The 21,129-nt window shown below is 48.9% G+C and overlaps 9 protein-coding genes and 1 non-coding gene across 10 annotated transcripts; 6 read left to right on the forward strand and 4 right to left on the reverse strand.

Annotated features, from left to right (window-relative positions):
• Nucleotides 1-200: 200 nt before the first annotated feature.
• Nucleotides 201-1,308, forward strand: EDB91DRAFT_201166 (uncharacterized protein). Its single transcript, XM_041326404.1, has 4 exons — nt 201-298; nt 363-931; nt 989-1,125; nt 1,175-1,308. The coding sequence occupies exons 2-4, from the start codon at nt 517-519 to the stop codon at nt 1,190-1,192; spliced, it is 570 nt and encodes a 189-aa protein (XP_041169780.1). The 5' UTR covers nt 201-298; nt 363-516; the 3' UTR covers nt 1,193-1,308.
• Nucleotides 1,171-4,706, reverse strand: EDB91DRAFT_201137 (uncharacterized protein). Its single transcript, XM_041326403.1, has 14 exons — nt 4,539-4,706; nt 4,334-4,486; nt 4,140-4,286; nt 3,942-4,083; nt 3,702-3,890; nt 3,533-3,651; nt 3,376-3,485; nt 3,086-3,321; nt 2,819-3,019; nt 2,452-2,770; nt 2,314-2,399; nt 1,999-2,259; nt 1,820-1,950; nt 1,171-1,771 (listed from the first exon to the last, which is right to left on the reverse strand). The coding sequence occupies exons 1-14, from the start codon at nt 4,647-4,649 to the stop codon at nt 1,424-1,426; spliced, it is 2,553 nt and encodes an 850-aa protein (XP_041169781.1). The 5' UTR covers nt 4,650-4,706; the 3' UTR covers nt 1,171-1,423.
• A 108-nt stretch (nt 4,707-4,814) lies between these two features.
• Nucleotides 4,815-6,403, reverse strand: EDB91DRAFT_1351311 (acyl-CoA N-acyltransferase). Its single transcript, XM_041326125.1, has 4 exons — nt 5,379-6,403; nt 5,231-5,330; nt 5,044-5,180; nt 4,815-4,993 (listed from the first exon to the last, which is right to left on the reverse strand). The coding sequence occupies exons 1-4, from the start codon at nt 6,342-6,344 to the stop codon at nt 4,916-4,918; spliced, it is 1,281 nt and encodes a 426-aa protein (XP_041169782.1). The 5' UTR covers nt 6,345-6,403; the 3' UTR covers nt 4,815-4,915.
• Nucleotides 6,404-6,470: 67 nt separating this feature from the next.
• EDB91DRAFT_1351312 (Hsp70 protein-domain-containing protein) lies at nt 6,471-8,709 on the forward strand. Its single transcript, XM_041326126.1, has 4 exons — nt 6,471-6,639; nt 6,695-6,775; nt 6,831-6,913; nt 6,967-8,709. The coding sequence occupies exons 1-4, from the start codon at nt 6,517-6,519 to the stop codon at nt 8,549-8,551; spliced, it is 1,872 nt and encodes a 623-aa protein (XP_041169783.1). The 5' UTR covers nt 6,471-6,516; the 3' UTR covers nt 8,552-8,709.
• On the reverse strand, nt 8,590-9,353 carry EDB91DRAFT_201205 (cytidine deaminase-like protein). The gene is made up of 4 exons (XM_041326405.1): nt 9,031-9,353; nt 8,955-8,968; nt 8,712-8,892; nt 8,590-8,660 (listed from the first exon to the last, which is right to left on the reverse strand). The coding sequence occupies exons 1-4, from the start codon at nt 9,280-9,282 to the stop codon at nt 8,628-8,630; spliced, it is 480 nt and encodes a 159-aa protein (XP_041169784.1). The 5' UTR covers nt 9,283-9,353; the 3' UTR covers nt 8,590-8,627.
• Nucleotides 9,354-10,807: 1,454 nt separating this feature from the next.
• EDB91DRAFT_t115 lies at nt 10,808-10,911 on the forward strand. The gene has a single exon. It is a non-coding gene; the product is annotated as a tRNA-Met (tRNA).
• On the forward strand, nt 10,854-12,084 carry EDB91DRAFT_1088002 (uncharacterized protein; the record flags this gene model as incomplete). Its single annotated transcript, XM_041316328.1, has 6 exons — nt 10,854-11,055; nt 11,153-11,225; nt 11,286-11,326; nt 11,506-11,597; nt 11,659-11,841; nt 11,983-12,084. The coding sequence occupies 6 exons, from the start codon at nt 10,854-10,856 to the stop codon at nt 12,082-12,084; spliced, it is 693 nt and encodes a 230-aa protein (XP_041169785.1).
• A 1,569-nt stretch (nt 12,085-13,653) lies between these two features.
• EDB91DRAFT_1174146 (uncharacterized protein) lies at nt 13,654-15,296 on the forward strand. The gene is made up of 6 exons (XM_041320325.1): nt 13,654-13,798; nt 13,845-14,052; nt 14,106-14,278; nt 14,335-14,833; nt 14,888-14,938; nt 14,990-15,296. Exons 2-6 carry the CDS (start codon nt 13,966-13,968, stop codon nt 15,002-15,004), a joined length of 825 nt encoding a protein of 274 aa, XP_041169786.1. The 5' UTR covers nt 13,654-13,798; nt 13,845-13,965; the 3' UTR covers nt 15,005-15,296.
• A 2,337-nt stretch (nt 15,297-17,633) lies between these two features.
• On the forward strand, nt 17,634-19,948 carry EDB91DRAFT_201295 (auxin efflux carrier). The gene is made up of 8 exons (XM_041326406.1): nt 17,634-17,920; nt 17,968-18,055; nt 18,108-18,180; nt 18,252-18,392; nt 18,450-18,553; nt 18,602-19,431; nt 19,498-19,531; nt 19,582-19,948. Exons 1-8 carry the CDS (start codon nt 17,859-17,861, stop codon nt 19,720-19,722), a joined length of 1,473 nt encoding a protein of 490 aa, XP_041169787.1. The 5' UTR covers nt 17,634-17,858; the 3' UTR covers nt 19,723-19,948.
• Nucleotides 19,949-20,049: 101 nt separating this feature from the next.
• Nucleotides 20,050-21,009, reverse strand: EDB91DRAFT_1230500 (uncharacterized protein). Its single transcript, XM_041321053.1, has 2 exons — nt 20,817-21,009; nt 20,050-20,767 (listed from the first exon to the last, which is right to left on the reverse strand). The coding sequence occupies exons 1-2, from the start codon at nt 20,973-20,975 to the stop codon at nt 20,216-20,218; spliced, it is 711 nt and encodes a 236-aa protein (XP_041169788.1). The 5' UTR covers nt 20,976-21,009; the 3' UTR covers nt 20,050-20,215.
• Between the last annotated feature and the right edge of the window lie 120 nt (nt 21,010-21,129).

A 21,129-nucleotide genomic window follows, 5' to 3' on the forward strand; every position in this document is an offset into this window, starting at 1 on the left:
TTGCTCGGACTTGTCATGACGAAAAACGGGCGAGGGAAAAGGGTAACAGCAACAGGACTTGTCTCTTTTTTCCCTCTAAGTTCTCGACCGTTGCAAATCCCTGTTTACAACGAGTGTAATTGCGTTCGAGGATATATACTTACATCAAGTTTCCAAATGTTACTACAGGGCGTGCATGCATGGCATCAACAAGAGGTAGAAGATACGAACATAGCTCTCCTACCACACCTGGACTCGCGCCAACGGTCCTGCATTCGCGATGGTATTGTATATATAAGCAGAGAGGACATTGTCGTATGTAAGGTGAACATCTGTATTAGGCATAGGGTTGGCTTACACATGAATCCTCCGTATCCACACAGATAATCGCGCTGTCTAGAACCAGGCAAAACGCAGTGCTGTAGTGCCGCAGCAGTCGCAACAGTGCCACATCATTTTCCTCGTGCCCCCCTAAGCCGAATTCTAAATAACAACCAGCCACTTTATCCCAACTTCATCCAAAACAAACCCGCCACCATGCTCCCCGAGGAAACCAACATCACAACTATGCCAGTAGAGGACATGAATACTGCTATCACGCCTTCGGAGCAAACAAACCCTACTACTATGCCCTCAGAAACAACAACACCCGGACCCACCACTACGTCCCAACAGACAGGCGGGATAAAACTCATCAAACTCATCATCTTCACGTGGTTGATCGTCCTGGTGGCGGAAACAGTGATGTCTTATTCAACCTTGTCCACAGTGGACATTATTGTCGGTATGGGAGTGACCTGGTTGTTGGCAATCGGTCTCGCAACAACATCAGATGGCCGCATAGCTCTTAGTGACGACAGTGCCAGTCTCATCCTGCTATCCTTGGCTTTCTCCTCGCTATGGGTGGTTGGGGTGTCCAAATATGACCACGGCAACTTAGAGAATGGCGGAGGCGAGTCAGTGACAACATGCTCAGGAACCATTTACTAACGCTGTGGGTCTATCACAGGTATTGTGCGAGCAGCGATAGGTTTCATAGGTTTCATATTCTGGATAGGAGCATTTGGTGGGTCAGTTAGAGCCTGCAGGGATTGGAAGAGGCACAACCCACAGCAGCCTGGAAGTAATTCTGGATATGATGCCATAGTAAGCAATCTTATTCGTCATCAATGTCCAAGTTAATAATTCACTCAAGCCACAGGAAGTCATTTAGACTTGTCCAAGTGCACCCGGGCGAGCCGAGGTCTGCTGAGGAGAGTGACATTTCAAAACGCTGGTGGACCGATCACAAAGATCATGAGCGATTGATCCTTGACTGGTCTGAGGTGGTAACGAGGACCGCCTGAGGATAACTCTACATTCCGATCCAGCACGTGTAAACTAGAAATACACCTGAGCATTTCGTCTTTAGCACAACTTAGCTTTCGCCTGTTCACATCTTCTTTCACGCCCTCTCGAAAACATACATATACGCCAATTTCTTCAAATCCTCGACGCTCGTTCCATCCGCTCGCACAACCTTCTCGTCGTTGAAAAGAACCCAATCTCCACCACCATCATCCACATCCATCGCATCGCCTCTCGGCATACGAATGTGTGCAACATAGTGTCCCGAATGAACGCTTGGGCCTTTGTGTGATATGAAGGCCTTCAGCCTGTATCGAGCAGGCAAGCGGGATGAACCAGGTGGTGCCTTTGTGGCTTCTGAAGATGAAGTGGCGGGCGAGGTATCTTCACCAGTGTCATCGGGATGGTTAAATAGCCATTCGACGGCGCGTTCTACATCTCCGCCCTATGACGTTTTCAGAATGAGAGTCGAGACGAACCAGAAGTAACTCACAGTCTCCCTCAACGCCTTCTTAGCTTGCGCACTCGTAAAGCCCATATCAGCAAGCATCGCTACTTGCTCTGCGGGTGGTTCTGGTGCATTGCCATTTCCAGAACCTGATGTTTGGATGGGTGTGTTGATGTCTAAACATTCCGTTAACTAAGTTTCCGAGTGGGTTCATTTTGGCGCACCTGGGTCCTCCATGTGCATAATTAACCATTCCATGGCGACTTCAGCCCCAGCGTTGCCCGTTGAAATGAGAGCGTTCTGACAACTGACGGTAGGGAAGCCCATAGCCTCAAGCTGAGAGAGTGCTTCGGCGTCAACTTCGGGCTGTGAAGGACCTGAAGTATTGGAGCTATCTGGTAGCTCCACTTCGCCAGGTTGAAGTCCATGACCGAGGTAGTTATCGAGATTAAGTTCGTCATTCTCGGGAAGGATCACAGGTATATCTATGGTTCCCGGATGTTAGAATAATATCAAACGCCGGAACTGTCGGAGCTCACCTAGCTTCGTGGGGACCCAGTTCACAAGCTGGAACTTCTTTGCGTGCAACACCAGAACGTCAGGGAAAGTAGTAAACTGCATCTGCCTAATCCCACCAAAATTCAACCTTTGAGTGAACCAAATGCCATACTACATACCTGACGGCATGTACTTTTCCGCAGCCTCCCTCACACTGGTACTCCAGAGCTTCTTGTCCACTCGGTCCGAGCAATAGGTTCAAGCACTGCTCCAAAGAAACGGAACGGTACCGCTTCTTTCCGGGACCATCTTCGTCTGGGGTGCCTTGTTCCACCGCTCCCGGACCCGTATCCGCTTCGCCACCCGCGAGTTCATGAGCGGGTACACCAAGACTAAGGACATCCATCGTGTCCACGCGATACCTAACCCTGTGGCAGGACTGGCACTGAAGACGTTGCTCGAGGCCAAAGGCAAACGTTTCGGTTGGTTCAGATTCTTCTATACAAAAGTTAGCGAGAAGTGATGCTTGGGACAGCCCTTTGGTACCTGATACGCCGCGAGTATTTTGGTGATTGAATCGTCTAAGTACCGTCAATAGGTGACCGAAGAACTCTTCCGCATCCTGCTGGCGCATGGTGGCGAACTCAGCGTGTCCCTTACCAACGAGAGCCTTGAGTCCTGCTGGCTTCAGGCCCGCCTGCCAAGACGTATGTTCAGGTGTTGGGTGTGCGAGAGCGTTAGTCGGAGCTATGTAAACATGCGTCAGATGTCATGCACAGTCTACAATAGGATTGATCTCGTCTTTCAACATACCCTGTTCATGATCTGAGTGAGGCTTAGAGTACCGTCCGCTGAGTAAACCATCAGCAAGCTTGAACATCTGACATTCCAGGCAATCTGCAGGGAGGGCTTGAGTGCAGTTCGCCCAGTGAGTGGCTGCTCTCGGAGAGACATAAATGGAACTCGTGGCGGAAGGTCCTTTACCATAATAACGCATTTGGAAAAGGGGGAGTGAGAACAGAGTTTGGAGAACCGAGGCCATATAGCAACTGTGAGAAACGATCGTTGTAAATAACACTTCTTAAAAATCATATGAAACATGCCTGTTTCCGAGGTTACTGAGACCCGTAGCACCAGCACCAAAGATCGGCTGAAGCGCAGAACCGTCCTCGGCCGTGAGGGAGAAGTCAAACAGGAGATTTTGATCGATTTGCTGGTTTGAGAGTCAGATTTGAAATGAGAGCTTTAGAAGTTACTCACAAGTTCAGTCATACTCTTCTCAGTTTTCTTCTGTGCCGCTATATTGATACCAAAGGTATCGAGGTGGGTTGCAAGCTCTGGGTCGACACGGGCATCATTACATGCGTAGCAGTATACGTCTTCGAAATCTAGTCAGACACATATCACAAGGGCGCATAGAATGACTGACCAGCTCCGCCCTCAGGCGTAATAGTTCCAAGTTTTACGCATACAGGATGTTGGGTCACATTGAAATGTGCCAGCGCATGGCCGTTACCACCAGTGCTACCAAATTGGGCACGACCGCATCCAAGAGCACCACAAGTAAGGCAAAGCCAGAGATTTGAAGTGAGCTCGCAGGAGGCGCAATGAGCTAGACCTATGAGTTGGAATGAAAATACGCCCTTGATCGGAAGGAAAGTGTGATTACCTTCTTGTGGTATAGTCCCGCTCTGGAGCTGCTCCAGACAAAGTGTATGTTCGCAAGCGGTGATCTCCTCTTCCCATGCTTTAACTTCAGATTGACGTGCAGATGAAAGCGACAACATGACACCATCAGTTAGACGCTTGGTCTGTAGTAGTAATATCAATTGTGTCGATCAGACAAGTAGCAAGAGAGTATACTTGCATTTGCACCGTCGATCGCTACTTCTTTTCCATTTTGCAGATCACACTTCCAACACTTGAACACAGAGGTGTGCTCGTATTTGTCCTCTTCGCGCTCCTCATTTATGGCAAGCCTTTTCATTTTAGCCGGTGGCTCTTCTCCATCAGCCTAGCACGGTTATAGTGTACGTTGCACATAAATGCGTTGTCACTCACGCGATTCGAAACCTTCTTCTTCGGGGTACGCTTCACATTCAGAGTGAATGAATGTCCTGATCGGAGGAAATGGGTACGCGTATGATGACGATCTGAGTCGAGACATGATCCGTTAAAGCACAGCAAGCAAACATCGATGCCCGTAGGGCCATCCTGCATAGACGTGAACTCCGAATTTGTGTATCAGCCTCCTTAATCGACCCACCTGATTATCAAAGCATTGCGTACATTCCTCCCTATGAACTGACTGGCTTAGTTTTGGCTCTCTCAAGGCAGATATTTCGCGAGCATGAGGACAACTTGCAGAAGTTGACATCGTAGAAAATGCCCGTGTTCGTGGTCACTGGTGGTCGATTTGAAAGGTCAGAACTCGCAAGAGGTTTGGGACTTTGTCACGTGACCATCGCGCGTCAAGGGATTGTCGCAAGAGTCATTCCCACGATCGCGTACCATCTTGCGACGCTCTTCATACAGCCATACATGATCTGAAAGAAGGCAATCCTTGTTCTCGTGTTCACCAAACAAATAGTCTATCTCGACTAAGCCCGATTTCTATATTTACAGGATGTTTTACCAACATCCTCACAGTAAGTCTAGCCTGAAGAAGCGCTCTCTGGTTACGCACGTGAGTGCGGAGCGTTTATAGGGGAAGTCAAAGATCTGGACCTAGACTTCAGCAGACAGTTACAAGATTCTATACTCCGACTTACTGTTGCAATATGCATGGCAGAGTCAAAATCCACTTTGAGGATGGAAGCATTATCTGCTTTAGGCTCCCCCATGACATGTTCGGTGCGGGGGTCCGCCAAGAAGCAGTAGTGTATCAAAGCACGGTGCCACAAGTTAGCTAATTATTCTTGATAAGACCCCTCTTGCACGCAGTAGGATACAACTTACTTCGTTCGGTGCCACGGAACTTATCCTCTCCAACAAGGACATGGAGGCCCCTGTCCCAGTCCCCAAGACCGCCGGGAATGTAGGCCGCCACATGATTTTCCTTGCCTGCCATGTAAGCCCATTTTAAAGGAAAATTCAAGAAGCCCACCTTTAAATACGTGATCTCCGCATACCCCATGTGTTCGCCGTTCCAACTCATCATTACAGGCAAAACAGCAGGGTCATTCATTACGTTCGTGATATATGTTCTGTGCTTCTCCAGCGATCCGCGTTCTCCCCAGCCCCTGTTCACTCGCTCTGAATTGTGCCAACGATGAAACACATCCAGATGCTCTGAAGTTTCCGAGCCGCTCCTGAGATCAAAGTACTTGAACTCTAGAGTCTCTCCTATAGATGGACAAAATCGCCTTAATATTATCTCTCCCGGTTCGGGCTTCTGGGGACGGAGAGGGTGCACGGCAATGACGGTGGGTGTGCGGGTGAATGACTGGATATAAGGAAAGGGTGCAACTGAAAGTGGCGATATCGACGAGGGAGGTAACCAACCACGAGGGTGGTATCCTTGCGTTCCCGCACCTTGCCAGAACGTAGCTCTGTGCAAGTACATTTCCTCCTTTGAGGCTGTAGGCGCATGTGCCGTGCGCCCGAGACCAGATCGAAGTAAATACGAGCATAGCTCCTCGCAATTACTAATTTGTTGAGACAGTACGACCGGGATTGTTTCTTGAACGTGGTACAGAGTGAAAAGTGCGTACACAGTCGCCCACATATCTTTCACGGATATGTCGTGTCTAGGCGTCTGCGGCAAGCCGGATGAGGAAAGGAAGATCTCGATCACTGGGAAGGTTGGCACATGTGATGCTGTATGTTCGAATTCCGTACCGACAGCTGAAATGACGAGCTGTGCGGTTCGATCTAGAATACGATACTCACACACAACAAGACCATCGATATAAACCAATGTTGTCTGTGGTGTGGAGTCCACCAAGGCAGAACGAACCGTCATCACTGCACCATCTGGCAAGATAAACTCGTCCACCTTCTTGTCCGCGCTGACAGGATTGTCTGTGAGCGCATTTTGGATCGCTTGCAGACGTCGGACTGCGTGAACCATGGGGCCTTAGTATCCCGTAGTCAGAGCTTGAAAGAAAGAAGACGGTTATACGTTGATCTGATAAGATAAGTGTGCTAAAATGGCGTTCACACGTGACAGATTTTTTCTCGCCATGTGCCCTGCAAAGGATTTTTATCAGACCGTCCTCATACCCTTGAAACCTGCGTAGATCATGGCGCCCAACGGACTTATTCCCAATGGAACTGCAGAGGCTCCGATAGAGGTCCCCGCAGTGCCCTCTATTGTTGGCATCAATTTTGGTAATTCATATGCATCTATCGCAGTCTTAACCAAGGTGCGTTTGTTCCTGCTGCATCCCATAAAATCTTGGATACATTTTTGGACGACAGGAAGGTCTTTCTGAGTGTATAGCCAACGAGGATGGTGAACGCCAGATCGCTTGTGCCATCGCGTTTCATGGAGAGGAGATGGTATGTGGTATCCTATTTCGCGCTGATGCCACTTGCCCAAGTTTTGTCTTTTCAGTATATCGGAAACCAAGCAAGGCACCAGCTAGTCAAAAACTCTCAAAATACTATCACTGGATTCCGCAACCTTCTGGGCAAAAAGTGCGTTGTTTGACGATATCCATCATTGTACCCAGTCTGAGGGCATATGACAGGTTCTCCGAAGTACCACAGGCAGCTTTATCTGTCTCTGCGCCTGTCATACAACACCCTTCCATATCCGACACGCCAGCTTACAAGGTTAAGGTCCTGCAACCTGCACCTTCACCTCTTATAACTACCGCTACCCATACACCTGCGGCATCACAAGTTGCCACCCCACGCTCAGAGCCCATCGAGGTTGAGCGTATCCTAACTGTGTCCGAAGTGGCCACGATATTCCTCGGTTCGCTAGTGCAATCTGCAGAGGACTTCCTTGGGAAAAAAGTACTCGGTGCCGTAATCAGCATACCCTCGTGGTTCAATGACACCCAGAGAGAGGCGGTGATAAAAGCTGCAGAAGATGCTGGAATTCACGTTCTTCAGTTACTTGATGATGCAGGTGCCGTTGCCGTGTGCGATGCTGCAGGATCAGACGAGGTCCCCTCCGACCGAACGCAGCTCATCGTCGATCTTGGCGCATCATCCCTCGAACTGTCTCTCCTTTCTATCCGCGAGGGCCTCGCGTACTCACTCGCATCTCTCACTGACTCGTCTGTCGGTGGAGATGAGATCGATTCCAAGTTGATCAGATTCTTTGCAAAAGAATTCACCAAAAAAACCAAAACACCATTGGCTGTCGCACCAGCTTCAGATCCCCTTGATAAGCGGGCTGAAGCCAAACTCAGACTCGCAGTTGAGCACACAAAGCGTACGCTTAGCGCAAGCCCTGGCGCCGCTACATGCTCGGTGGAGTCGCTCAAAGATGGTCTCGATTACACCGGCTCCATCAACCGACTCCGATTTGACATGGAGGTGCGCTCGGTGTACAACAAGGTCTACACAAAGGTGAAGGAGCTTGTCGCGAGTGCGGGAATGGATCTATATGACGTCGACGAGATCGTGTATATCGGCGGTTGCGCATGCTTGCCGGGCCTGGATGCGACCTTAGTTGAAGGTTTCACCGAAAACGTCATCACGCCCTTCAAGGCTGGCACGGTCGCTGGCGGTGGCACTGGTGACCCAACCACTATTCTGGCACGTGGCTGTGCCCTCCAAGCGCAACTACTTGTCAACCTTGCCGGAGAAACAGAGGAGGTTCGCCAGGCATTCATCAAGGGTAATGGGACTAGCAGCGTCAGCGCTACGAGCCGCACTATCGGCCTTTTGGTCCCTCAGGTATCTGCAGAAGAGGGCAGCATGGGTGGAGTGTGGGTTCCTCTCATTTTGAAGGAGACACCCTTGCCATGCAGGCGCACTATCATTGCGGAGGTGAATGTCAGTGGGTCTGGAGATCAAGTTGGTTTCGAGCTCTGGGAAGTGAGCGAGGGAGTGAGGATCGATCACGTCAAGCCTCCAAAGATCGAAGATGATGAAGACGAGGACGAGGAGGAAGAATTAGAAGAGGTTAAAGAGAAGACCATCTCAAAAGAAGCTTTCTTGGCTTCATTGTCACTTTCGCCTTCCAACATTTCCAAAGGCAAGACGAAGGTTCAGGTGCAGGCAATCATTGGCGGCAATGGTGCTGTAGATCTCAGCATACGGGAGGTAACGAAGAATGGAATGGGAGAACCTGTGACGGTGACAGTTGGATCTTCATAATGGTACGTCTTGTGAGATTGCTGCGCCAAGGCATATGGACGTATGCATTTCACCAGGCAGGTGTAGACAGACTTTTCTACTGGATCTCACCGATATCCTCGTTCCATTCCTGCATATAGATCAATCATCGTACACATAATAGAACATTGTGACAACACACCTCCGGTTTTTCGACTATGAATTTCCCCATGAGTTCCTTGCATTCCGCATTATTAATCACAATGACCTCAACGCCTTGGCTTTTGAGTAGCTCTTCTCCGCCCACCCAGTTCTCGTTCTCTCCGATAACGACACGTGGAATCTTGTATAGTAGGATTGCGCCTGTGCACATACTACAAGGGCTATTCATCCGGTGAGTTATGAGTAATTAGTAGAGCTAGCACCGGATAACGATCATTCGCACCTCAAGGTCGTGTACTTCGTTCATACAAGCACCAACAAGATATCAGATATCGAATCATTCACATCAGAAGCCTCACCATCGTGGATCCTCTATACACTTCTGCCTTCAGTCTCCCTGCATCCTCCAGTGCGGCTATCTCTCCATGCAACGTAGCGGACGACTTCTGAATGCGTGAGTTGTGCGAACATCCCAGAACAACAGCATCTTTTGGATCCGTTGAAGACCCATGATAGACAAGGGCAGCGCCAATCGGGATCCCTCCTTCTTGATAACTCTTACGTGCCTTTGCTAAAGCTGTGGAGAGTCCGAGCTTATCTATACCGTCCATTGAGTGGTCTTGGAGTAAGGTGTTTGCGTTCCGTGTCCCACGTCCTGACAGGATGATTCATCGATGAGTGCTCACGGGACCTCGAGTCAGGGGTTAATTTCGGTCCGATGGTGGCTTGACGGTGGCAACAATTGTGTTGGTGAATATGGACATGCTTGCCTCGTCCTGCCAATGGAGAAGCTCTTCAAATCTGTCGTCTTTGGTTTGGTCGGGGTAGGACTTCTACCCTGAACCTTGTAAGACGGGGAATACTGCGTTCCTAATACCCAGTACATGATCACATGACAGTCATCACTTCTTTCACACTTCATAGTATTCTCTTTGGATGATGCTCTTTGGCAAGGATGGATGTGTCGTATCGTCTGCGGCTGCGGCACGACGGCTGATCACCGAATGTCCAGCATCTCCTGGCAAGTCGGACAGTACAATATGTAATAAATACAGCACATATACAATCAATAATACGATGTAGACTATATTAGAGCACTTGAAACTGTATCTCTGACCCCAATACATATATATGTTGTACATTCGAAAACTATGTATGGGTACACGCTGGAACACGTCATGATGGATATATAACTGGAGACACACCTCCGTCGTTACAACGACGCTACCATCCTCGCCATGACGTTCACTACTGCTCTGAACTCTGAATATCCTCCCGTCTCCGTGATGTCGGATGTGCACCTATCTTCAGGAATATCAGACACATTATCTGGGAATACTACATACCCAGTGGTTGCGTGCAATGTGTAGAAGGTCATCCTCTGTCCCATCGCACAGATACCACCATGAAGTCTCGGCAGGGTGGGGCCTGGCTCAAACGAAAAAAAACCGATCCTGGATCTGTTGATCCGCTCTCACACTGTCTACGAGGTTGTGCGTATGGCCGGTGGATTTTATTTCGAGGAAGAAGACGAGTAGGCGGTGATGTGACATCAGGTAGGTCACGAGGGGTTCTTCTGGAACAAAAGACTCCCTGGGAAGGCGAGGAATGGGACACTATGGCGCGACGGCATACCCATCTGACGGGCGAAACACTGCACCCAGGAGCTCGCCATACGGGCCGTAGAAAAACCTCTTGTCGACGATTGGGTGGCGATGAATATAAGTAAACTTGGTCAACCAAATCCCTGGGTGGTGTATTGGAGGCGCCATAACGTATCCCGAACCGCAGTAATAAACGCTACATCATGGATCGGACGAGGGAGTATAGCCAGGGAATACTCAACTGCCAAGCAAATATTAGGTCACTCGCCTATTAGAAAGGATATGAAAACACTTGACGGTGGGATTCTATTTAGGAGTAAGTATTGGAACGACTCAATTGTATTGGTATGTACGTAGACAATAAATATGTCGCTAGCATCTAGGCAAGAAAGAAGAAAAGAACAGACTCACCCTCAGGCCTCAGTCGTCGTGGAACGAATTGAGGGGAAGTGAATATTTGTATCCAGGTGACGTCATAGATGAAATAAAATAGTTTTGCATGGATTGAAGGATATATATTCTCTTTACGACAGCCCTGATGGCTCAGTTGGTTAGAGCGCAGGTCTCATATGTTAAATATGACCGAGGTATCTTCGGGCAATCCTGAGGTCGCAAGTTCGAACCTTGCTCAGGGCAGCTTTTTCTTCTGTTATGATCAGTTTTTGCCCCCAATTGGCGGAGCGCATATCGTTCTTTCGTCCATTCCCAAACAGTCAGGCCTAGCAGGACTCAGGAGACCAGGAAAGAGTTCGGGGTATGCGACGTCAAGATGGGGTGAGGGTTAGGCTGAGTACAGAATGCTCGCCCCCCATTTCAACCCTTCAAGTTATTTTTTGTACCAAGGTAAGTAGGTAATTACGGACTTGACTGACGATAGAGCAGTTTACGAAGCGAAAGATTAATCTAGCCCTTCCAGACCGAGTCTTTGTTTACGAAGACGGTGTTCTGAAGTGAGATAAGCTTGCCTCTCTTGTTCCTCCCGGTCTTGAAGTCTGGTATCGAACGGACAGCGTCAATTTCAATACCGTGTACATTACAAACGTATTCTTCGGTACGTTACTATAGGTTCAAGTTCGTTCAGTCAACAGTAGTCAGCGGACCATATTTGACTCCCCCAACCTCTGGCAACTACACCATTAAATCCTTGGTCTCAATCGCAAGGGCAACTGGTCAACACATGGACGGATGCGCATTATAGTTGTTATTTGGTCGTACACCAACTTGCCACAGTACCTGCATTTATGGTTCCAGCATTTCTTCGCAACTTCCCAACCCTCCGTGTTCCGCACGGTGGTTCCCATAGGTCTCTCGTCCATGTCTATGTACATGGCAAACTTCAACGCATGCCATGGATGATGGTCTATGACCTGGCGACATGCACAGCCCTGCGCGCTGCTTCCACTAGCGCACTTCATTGTCGATGCCCGTCACAAATGCGTCTCGCCGCAGGTCTATGACTCGGAGAAGATCATCGGTGGGTATACGCTTGAGAATCTGAACATGATCTTGCTGGTGGATGGAGATGGGAAGGCACGCTTTTACTGCGTGTCGGGGCTCTTCTTCCCGGTGATACCGCGCAGCAATGGCATATATTCATAAGGGATCTGCCAGGAAGAGAGGCAATGCGATAAGAGAGCGTATGACAGACATAGGTCCTAGCGTGTCGTATTTCTCGGCGGCGTAAAGCACACCCTCCATTTCCTTCAGGGAGTTCCGGCAGGGAACTTCCATTCCGCTAATCATACGGGAAAGCTTTTCGAGCACGCCGTCGTTCTCAATCAACCCGATGGGACTGGCCTCGGATGGTAGATTATAGCGCGAGCCGCTATCATCGACATTGGCCAGATAGAGCATAGATTAAAAGAAACCGCGTAACACGAATGAATGCATCCTTACAGTGTGTTCCTTCACTGGAGCGGTATACCACATCTGCCCCTGGAGAGTTGAAGAGAGGATGGTAGCTGACTGCTTGACTAGAGACATAACTAAAGTACCTCCATAAGTTGGCGTAGTCAGCCATTGAATTAGAATCGTTTATCGTTCAATAAGACGCAAGCATGTCAGAAGGGTGTGCTGAAGGTGGAAAAGTGTCAGAATCCTGCATGTTACACGACGACGCAAGGAAGAAATATGTCTACCGGAAATACAAAGGTGGGGAAATAATAAGTCAAATGAGAGCAACAAATCAACCTTACCCCCATGCTCGCACCAGACATGAAGATAAATGGCTTGTGTACGATGTTCATAATCTGCCCTGCAGCAATAATCCTTGTTACCAGCACTTATCACCGGGCAGGCAGAGAGTTGATGATCGGGTGAGGACAATACATATGGAAGGGTTGGCAAGGATGGTCGTGCTGAAGGCTGGACAACGGTGAGAGGGGCGTTCCATAGGACGCCTACGTGCTAAAGGTGGAAGACATGGGTGTGGCGGGTACCGACACTGACTCTGGAGAGTCGGAACGCTGGGAATCGACACTGCGAGGAAGGGGGCGAGGAAGATTAGGAAAAACGTGATGTATATCGTCGTCCATGCATGCAGCGTTGGGGTGTCATCAGCGGATCAGGTCAAGACCAGCGGTTGTGCCAGCACTTAGAACTCTTAGAGAGTGCAAAGTACTACAAAGTAAAGCACAGGCTTCAGAGCAGAGCACGAAATGTAAAAAAAATACATAGATGCACTACTGGCCACAAGTTCGCCGAACGTCCAACAGGTCTTGGCTCGGTTGGACCTCGCGTTGTCTGAAAAACTAAAATCACATTTTCGATATGCCCTGTCTGATGAAATCATGCTACGACTTGAACCTCTGTAAACAAGACAGACTAGAGGAAGAATATTAGACTCCCACAGCACGCGTTATTTCGACAATAATATCCGACAATCGCGTCAGAAGCGAAGCCGCAAAAGACGTGAAGAAGTTAACAAGCAAGCCAACGGAAATCCCAAGTGCAAATGGGGGAGACAATCCGAGGACATCGATATGGTCTGTCACGGTGAAGTGAGCCGTATGAGAAGGTCGCGTCGATCCAGTGTGAATGACATGTGCGAGGGCCAGTACTTCCCGCTGTAAACAAGTCTTTCGGGCATTGCCGATCACGGTGTACCAAATCTGACCACCACGACTTCAATTGCATTTTTTACGCCTGAGGTCCTTGTATCTGCCTTAGGGATTCGGAAATCTGGTAGATACAAGGAGCTCCTCACTTAAACAACGGTTTCCGCTGCTCAGCCAGACTGTACAGTACAGCACGTATCTTGTTTCATATTCCATATTCTGACTCATCTCGTATTGTAAATGTCTGGTAAACTAATGATCAGCGCGTCCCTTTAAGGCAACAGTCCGCAGCAATTGAATGAATGAGATCACACATGATCACCTCGTGTTTATGCTGTCTTGTTTTTGATTCAGCTCCATGGATGTGATCCAGTGGCGGAACAGGTCACGAATGGCCTTTCCTTCCTGAGGATCTTTGTCCGAATCAACGGACACAAGGCTTCCAAATCCTAGGATTACGGGACTCGGTGCGTGTTCCAGCTTATCATCCCTTGATATTTCTGAAGGAACTAGAGTGGCCGATTTGGTCTCCAAGCGCTAGAGTCGCACATAAAATGGCCGCGTCGTCCCCGCGAACTCAGACCAATTTTGAAACTATCCTCATACGCAATCACCACCTACACTTGTATCCACCATGACAACTAACGGCTCTCAGAATGGTGTCTCGCGGATGGTTCATCATCCAGATTATTATTTCAAAGACGGTAATATCACCTTTCTCGTACGCCACACTCTTTGTGTCTCTCGCTCGCATTGATCGCCACATGCGAACAGGTAGAAGACACACTCTTTCGTGTTCACAGGCACTTTTTCGAGTGCGAATCGCAATTTTTCATCAAGGAGTTTGCAAAAGCCCCCCAGGCAGGAACATCTGATTCCAGCGCATTTCGCCTCAACAAAGTGACCAGCGCCGATTTCGCGAAGCTGCTGTGGGTATGGTACAGCCCGTAAGTCTTTATTTCAATTTCATCCCACAGGCATCATAATTAACCACTGTATGCAGGACGTACAGACGCGAAAGCAAACCAAAAGACCATTGGCTCGTCGTCCTCGAACTCTCCACAACCTGGGAATTCCCTGAAATGAAGAAACTAGCCGTCGACGAGCTCCAAAACCTCGACATCGAACCCGTTGAGAAAATCATTACGTACGACAAATACAACATCAACAAATCGCTGCTCTTGCCTGCATTCAAGCTCCTGTGCAAGCGGCCGAACCGAATGTCAACCGAGGAGGGTGAGCAGCTAAAGATGCACACTGTCCTCGGGATACACGAGGCTCGAGAACGTGCGATCAGGAGAGCAGCGGAGAGCGGGTGTCTTAGCCCGACCTCCGCTGATGCAGATGACGAGGAGCTAGAAAAAATATTGAATGATGTGTTTAATCTCAACGCTCACGCCACTACTAGCCAGGGCACGCAGCCGCAGGAGCAGGTGCCTATCATTAACCCTCCGAAGCCAGGTGCGAATGGAACCACGACTAAGTCATCTGCCTCAGGTTCGGTACGTAAATGTCTTCCGTTTGAGATCGTGTGTTGTGCAACTGACCGAGGATAGTCGACTCAGGATGATAATAAGCAGAAAGGAGCCGACAATAACAAAGGGACGGTATGTTACGTGATTTACTAAACGTTCTTCACTGATGCTCGAGAAATATAGAAAAAGACCAAATGAGCGAGGAGTCGACATTGAATGATGATAGTTGCTCGATTGAACTCTGGACTTGCGCGATGGAGAAGCGAGCGGAGCGCGCGCTGGCCTTTTTATTCATTCCCACCTTCATCGAGTCTGTCATAACAGCATTAGTCACGTATATCGTCCTCTTTGTATGATAATTTGATTTCTTGATTCTTAAGCGCATGACAACCGTGACTGTATACTCTTCTGCATTACCGTCGAAACGCCACTCTGCTTTCGGATGTGGTCATTGAACCGTACACCCACTGACAGCACTGTGTTGCAAGCAGCTCTCTTCGTCTGGACACGAAAGTCAGACCAAGTTCAACGAGGCTCTCGTGGTCTCAGCATTGCTCGCAGTGTGTCGCCTATCCCCAATAATGACGTCTCGTTTCAGTTCTCTATTTGTACCATGCTGTGTTTCAAGGCTATTTTTTTTTGGTAAGCTTTGTAGTCCTGCAGGAGCTAGGCTCCCTCTGTCAGGAACGTAGTCGTCGGTTCTGCCTCAAGCGTCTTCGTGCTACCTTTCCCGCGTCCGGATCTCTCTGACCACTCAGAAACCTTGTGTTCTACTCCGAAGGCTGGTAGGTTTCGCCAAGTTCCAGTTCCCTCATGTACTTAATGTGCCTCCGTCATCGGCAGCTGACGACTTCCAACCTTCCAATCCAGTGGTGTTGCGCAGTAGAACCCTTCCACTGGCCAGTACTTACAACGCATATGTTTGCAGGCAACTTAACGTCACCAGATCCAGCTCGGATTTCTTCACAGAATGCGAGTTCCCGCAGCGGCAACGTCATAGTTCCCCTTCTACTCCGTCGGAGATACTCGTGTTGTGCATTCAGAAGATTCAGCGCAGGTGTAATTATAAACGCGAATACGGTGCCAGTAGACGCCAGGTATGAGTCTTTAACGCGCTGGGTTCACTCCTTCCACTCCTTCCAATTGCTATGCGCCATCATTTTGTTCTCCTGCGGAATCCTGACAGCCAAGCACACCACCCCAATCAAGATTCCCAATTCTCGGAGCCCGGAACCGGGAGCACCGTACATCAAACAGGCGCCAATGGAAGACATGGCTAGCTCAATGTAGCTTGGGTGTCTCACCACTGAGCACAGTTTGCTTCTTATGAGCTTGTGTCCGTCTCGGATAGCTAGCTCATACGTGAAGGAACGACCCAGTGTTCTGTAGCACTACCAACGAATGTAGCCCGACACCACAATCCGAGTTATCAAGCTCCCAAAAACCGATTCCGTAGTGAGTTTGCTTGCCCTAGTTCCCCCAGGGCACCCACGACTCTTGGTGGTATGCAATGCTGGCAGGATATAACGCGTCAGAACGATTGCAGTCTCAGCAGCAGCCACTAGCCATATTGTACCCTAACTGTTCGTCACTGGGCTCGCATCCGCTCGAATAGGCACAGATTTCACCTTCAGAAAGCGCAGCACATTCGGGTGTGCTCAGAGAAGCCTCTCCATTGAATTTGGGGTCACCTACCCGATCTCCTTTGGCGGCATCTGGAGCGGTGAAAACCAATTGCAGCTGTAAAAATAAAGGGGAGCTTTGCGAGGGATGTCACGGGTGATCGAGAAGTGCTTGCCAGCCAATCAAGTTGTATGCCATCAGATTCATAAGTTAAGCGCTTGCTTAGCATGTTCCTGCATTCAATATTTTTAACATCAAAGTCGGTTTGCAAGCGTAAGACTCTACTAGTCGACGCCACTCGAAGGGAGCGTTGTGTTCAGTACCAGCAGTGCTCAGCTTTTGACTGGAGTCGACTTTTATGACAAGACATAATCCTGAGTATTCTGACTGGGTGATACTTGAGTAGTAGGCTGATAGTATAAGGTGAAGCGAAGTTGAAACGTACGTACGTCAATCCGGCTGGAAGCGGCTTTGCAATTTGAGTCTCCATGACTCGCTTTAGTTCTCTTTCATTACTAAGCTCCTGCCCAGCGTACTCCAACTCTGAGGCAACACTAATACGGTTCAACCCCAGGAGCGCTTTGGTTTGTGACTCCTGTAAAAACCATGAAAGAACTGTGCGGTAATAAGCGCTGTGGATAAACAGCCAGGTAAAACCTCGCGCTGGTCATGTGTAGGCCTCGAGGCAGACTGTCACCTGAAGCACTGGCAAGTCAGGTAAGTGTGCGTAATACACACCATCTGGATTAATGACATTGCACAACATGATCTTGGAGGACTGAAGTAGGTTTGCTAGGGTCGCTTCAGCTGAGACAGGCGCCAGTGAGGCCTTCCACGTATGATTGCATTGCGAAGAGCAAATAAGAGCACGAACGCCATTAATTCTGTCGCGCGGTCCACGCATTGCAAGTTTATTCGACAGGCTGATACGGCCAGGTCGGAAGGAGGTGACAGCAGGTTCCACGAATTTCGACAGCATGTATTGTCACTGCATTCGCTGGATGCTGGGTTCTAGTGCTGACCAAGTGGCGACTTGTGGGGGCTGAGGGTGCTTCCAATGGCCAATGGTGCGCACGGGAGCCTCACGAATCACATATTGGATCGCGCGAGTGAATATCACCTACATGCCATAGACAGACTCACAGTCCAACCGCGTCACCGGTCCTCCCGCCTTCTCGAGTCCTCGTGCTCATTTCCGTAATCACTGGCCGCTCACCCTGTCTCTTGCTCCGCAACTTCTGGCTGATGCATTTGTTCATGATGGCTCAAATTACCGATTCATGTCAACAAATAGAGGTCTTTGTATGTCTCCTAGCATGGGTATCCGATCTATGCGGGACTTCCTTTACGCGATGACAAGGCTCTATCCATGACAATACATAAGAAACCTCGTACGAAGATGCTGATCTGAATTGCGCAACATCTACCTATGACTGGCAGCATACCTTTCGGAACTTTGTTATGGGTAGCTGCGAGACCTCTTCTCAGACTGTGGGTTTGATTACCTTCCGTTTCATATTGCGCTGAATGTTCGTTAGTTTCATATGCGTAGCGTGTGGATATGGCATTACAAAGGCTGATTGTTTTTCTGCAAATGCGGCTCGTGGCGCTGGGCAAGTGGTTTTGGTCAGTATGTCCCGTTTTTTCTGGAAGAATGGAACTGAACGACAGGATCCAGAACATTACTTTGCCTAGCATGATTTTCTCGAGGGCTGCATCCGTTTTGAACGCGGAGAATGATAAAGCTTTGGGTTCGTTGTTTTCCTAAAATGCGCTGTCATATTACAGTTGACGTATATGCACATGCGCACGATTTCTTCAGGACCGTTGTTCGTGATCGCGATCATCTACATGGCGATGGGCTTCGCGTTATCTCTGTCTATCAAGAAATTTTTCTGGGTTCCACACCGGTTTCGGTACGGTGTAATTGTCGCAGGAGGTTGGGCGGGTATCGGTGACATAAGTAGGAACACATTTTTTATATTTCGTGACATTCGCTGACTGTGGCATCTCGGGATAGCGAATTCGGTCATAACGGACATGATGGCCTCCTTCCCCTTCGACGGAGAACACGACCAGGACCTCGCAGTAGCATACAGTAGCGCGTTTTTTCTCATCTTCTACGTGAGTTCTGCATAGATTTTGTTGTATACCGCTGAATTGCACCATAAGATATCATTATTTACGTTCGGGCGCAAGCTGATCGAGATGGATTTTACTGGGCCTGACATAGATGACAGGGAAGTACAGCAGCTACGTTGGGCCAAACGTTGCGAGCTGCTGGCGGGTTTTTTACGTCATGTAAAATGCCTTCTCGGCGTACCCTCTTCCGAAAACGACGCGGAAGCGGGGGGAAAATATGACCTAGAGGCACGCAAGGTAGATGTCTACAGTGATCTAATGACCGACAAAAGTCTCCCGCCGCAAATATTATCGCTGGAAGATTCGCAGGCCGTTTCCGCTCTAGCGTCGTCACCCACTGTGCAGCACGACATGCTGTCGGGCCGACCCAATTTGGCCATATGCGATGAACTACATATCATACCACCATCCACAGAGAACTCCTCGGCAAACCAACCCCGCCCTGTCATGCAATACACGTCCAGGTTCCTTAACTATCTTTTATCCCCTGTCTTTTCGTCCATGGTCGTCTCCCTCATCGTGTCTAGAATATCGGTTCTGAAAGCCCTATTCATCCCTAATGTATCAGGAACAAACATTCCGCCAGCTCCTGATGGGCAACCACCACTGGCATTCATCATGGATGCAGCAACATTATTGGGAGATGCCAATTCTCCTCTTGGAATGATTATTCTTGGATCTGCACTTGCGAGGATGAGTATTCCTCGCAGACGCTGGACTTCACTACCTTTTGGTGCCATTACAGCTCTTGCTGTCGGCAAGCAGCTTATCATGCCAGCCTTCGGAATTCTTATCTGCGACGGCTTTACTCGGACAGGGTTCATTGACCCTGAAGATAAAGTGTTCAGATTTGTATGCATGTTCGTCTAATTTTTCTATGCGCTGCATATGCTTTTAGTTGACCGGGTCATAATGTCATATAACAGTTTCGTATCATGTCTACCCATATCATCAACGCAGGTGAGATCTTAACAGAATGTCTCTTTTGTATGCTAAGGAATTATTTCCAGTTTCTCCTGATGCAAGCATGCTCGGACAGTGACACAAGTACAACAGAGCACCTCGTTGCATTCCTACTGGCACAGTATATTCTTATGTTTTGGGTGACGACCATGTTGATGGCCTTTACAATCAACCTTCTCTTTGGCTAGACGGCTACTTTTATGCCTGGTGCACACGAGTACTGTACAGGAGGTACTTAACCCCTTAGATGATAAATATCTTACTGCACTGTTGAGGCTGAAAATTTATATTAATGTATTTGGACATATACGACGGCATGATACATCTAGATTTCATGTGCCGTTGGTAATTATGGTGGCCTCGAGGGATGAGCGCTGGCGTGTCATGCAATGCCAATTTGTAGTTCTTCAGGAGTCATATAGACGAAGTTTTCAGTTCTTTTTTAAGTGTCCTCGTGGTTTCCCGCGTTCTGATTTCTTTGTTCTGTATTTTATGTGCCCGGCAACTTCCGACCTTCCAATCCAGCAGTGTTGCCTTGCCTCTGGCCAGTACAATCTCCTCCAGAGTGCAAGTTTCCTCAGCAACGCCATGGTTCCCCTTCTTCTCCGTTGGAGATACTCCAAAGAGAGTTGTGCATTCAGATGGTTCAGCTCAAGTGTAATTATGAAAGCAAACATGGTGCTAGTAGATGCCGGGTATGAGTCGATATTTCACGCGCTGGGCCCACTCCTCCCACTCCTTCCCAATGCTCTGCGCCATCAGTTTGTCCTCGTGCGGAATCCTTACAGCCAAGCACGCCACCACGATCACCATCAACGCTGTCCATATCTTCGCAACTCCACTCACGAATGGCAGGCCGAGAATTCCTGATTCTCGGAGCCAGGAGCCAGGAGCACCGTATGTCAAACACGCGCCAGCGAAAGATATGGCTAGCCCTGTGTAGCTTGGGTGTCTCACCACCGAGTAGGGTCCGCTTGTTATAAGTTTGTGATCGTCTCGGATAGATAGCTCATACGTGAAGAAGCGTCCCAACGTTCTGTAGCACTTCCAACGAATGTAGCTTGACATCACAACCATCAAGCTCCCCAAAACTGATATCGTAGTGAGTTTGCTTGCGTCAGGGGTCCCTAGTTTCCCCAGCACATCCGCGATTCCCGGCGATATGTGATGCGGCGGAATGTAACGTGTCAAAATGACTGCAGTCTCAGCAGCAGTCACAAGCCATATTGTACCCTAGCTAGTCGTCAAACTCATGTCTATTTCGAATATGCACGGAGCTCACTTTCAGAAAGCGCGGCACGAGCACACTAAAGGGTGTGAGAAGTCTCTCTATTGCACTTGGAATCACGACCCGATCTCGTTCAGCGGCATCTGGAGCAGTAACAGAGATATGAAAACCAACTGCAGCTACAAAAATTAATGGGAGCTTTGCGAGGGACATCGTGGGTGATCGGTGAGTTAAGTGCTTATCGTGTGTCATATATAGGGGAACACATAGCACGACCCTGCATTCAATATTTTAAAGTACTACCAAAGTCAGTTTACAAACGTAAGATTCTACCAATCACTTGAAAGGAAGCGTCGTGTTCCGTGCC

This window comes from Suillus paluster, assembly GCF_016628075.1.
Source record: "Suillus paluster strain FC165 chromosome Unknown EDB91scaffold_161, whole genome shotgun sequence".
NCBI lineage: Eukaryota > Fungi > Basidiomycota > Agaricomycetes > Boletales > Suillaceae > Suillus > Suillus paluster.

Bases quoted from the DNA above. Each gene is read 5' to 3' on its own strand.
- EDB91DRAFT_201166 (XM_041326404.1), top strand. From the start codon at position 517: ATGCTCCCCGAGGAAACCAACATCACAACTATGCCAGTAGAGGACATG. The intron at 932-988 runs GCGAGTCAGTGA...GGTCTATCACAG, and splicing joins CAACTTAGAGAATGGCGGAG to GTATTGTGCGAGCAGCGATA.
- EDB91DRAFT_201137 (XM_041326403.1), bottom strand. From the start codon at position 4,649: ATGTCAACTTCTGCAAGTTGTCCTCATGCTCGCGAAATATCTGCCTTG. The intron at 4,487-4,538 runs GTGGGTCGATTA...ACGTCTATGCAG, and splicing joins CGCAATGCTTTGATAATCAG to GATGGCCCTACGGGCATCGA. The intron at 4,084-4,139 runs GCAAGTATACTC...TTACTACTACAG, and splicing joins TAGCGATCGACGGTGCAAAT to ACCAAGCGTCTAACTGATGG.
- EDB91DRAFT_1351311 (XM_041326125.1), bottom strand. From the start codon at position 6,344: ATGGTTCACGCAGTCCGACGTCTGCAAGCGATCCAAAATGCGCTCACA. The intron at 5,331-5,378 runs GTGGGCTTCTTG...ATGGCAGGCAAG, and splicing joins CGGAGATCACGTATTTAAAG to GAAAATCATGTGGCGGCCTA. The intron at 5,181-5,230 runs GTAAGTTGTATC...AAGAATAATTAG, and splicing joins GTTCCGTGGCACCGAACGAA to CTAACTTGTGGCACCGTGCT.
- EDB91DRAFT_1351312 (XM_041326126.1), top strand. From the start codon at position 6,517: ATGGCGCCCAACGGACTTATTCCCAATGGAACTGCAGAGGCTCCGATA. The intron at 6,640-6,694 runs GTGCGTTTGTTC...TTTGGACGACAG, and splicing joins CTATCGCAGTCTTAACCAAG to GAAGGTCTTTCTGAGTGTAT. The intron at 6,914-6,966 runs GTGCGTTGTTTG...GGCATATGACAG, and splicing joins CGCAACCTTCTGGGCAAAAA to GTTCTCCGAAGTACCACAGG.
- EDB91DRAFT_201205 (XM_041326405.1), bottom strand. From the start codon at position 9,282: ATGGACGGTATAGATAAGCTCGGACTCTCCACAGCTTTAGCAAAGGCA. The intron at 8,661-8,711 runs GTGTGTTGTCAC...ATCTATATGCAG, and splicing joins TCATAGTCGAAAAACCGGAG to GAATGGAACGAGGATATCGG.
- EDB91DRAFT_1174146 (XM_041320325.1), top strand. From the start codon at position 13,966: ATGACAACTAACGGCTCTCAGAATGGTGTCTCGCGGATGGTTCATCAT. The intron at 14,053-14,105 runs GTACGCCACACT...ACATGCGAACAG, and splicing joins ACGGTAATATCACCTTTCTC to GTAGAAGACACACTCTTTCG. The intron at 14,279-14,334 runs GTAAGTCTTTAT...CACTGTATGCAG, and splicing joins CTGTGGGTATGGTACAGCCC to GACGTACAGACGCGAAAGCA.
- EDB91DRAFT_201295 (XM_041326406.1), top strand. From the start codon at position 17,859: ATGACTGGCAGCATACCTTTCGGAACTTTGTTATGGGTAGCTGCGAGA. The intron at 18,393-18,449 runs GTAGGAACACAT...ATCTCGGGATAG, and splicing joins GGCGGGTATCGGTGACATAA to CGAATTCGGTCATAACGGAC. The intron at 19,532-19,581 runs GTGAGATCTTAA...AATTATTTCCAG, and splicing joins TACCCATATCATCAACGCAG to TTTCTCCTGATGCAAGCATG.
- EDB91DRAFT_1230500 (XM_041321053.1), bottom strand. From the start codon at position 20,975: ATGTCCCTCGCAAAGCTCCCATTAATTTTTGTAGCTGCAGTTGGTTTT. The intron at 20,768-20,816 runs GTGAGCTCCGTG...ACGACTAGCTAG, and splicing joins TCGTGCCGCGCTTTCTGAAA to GGTACAATATGGCTTGTGAC.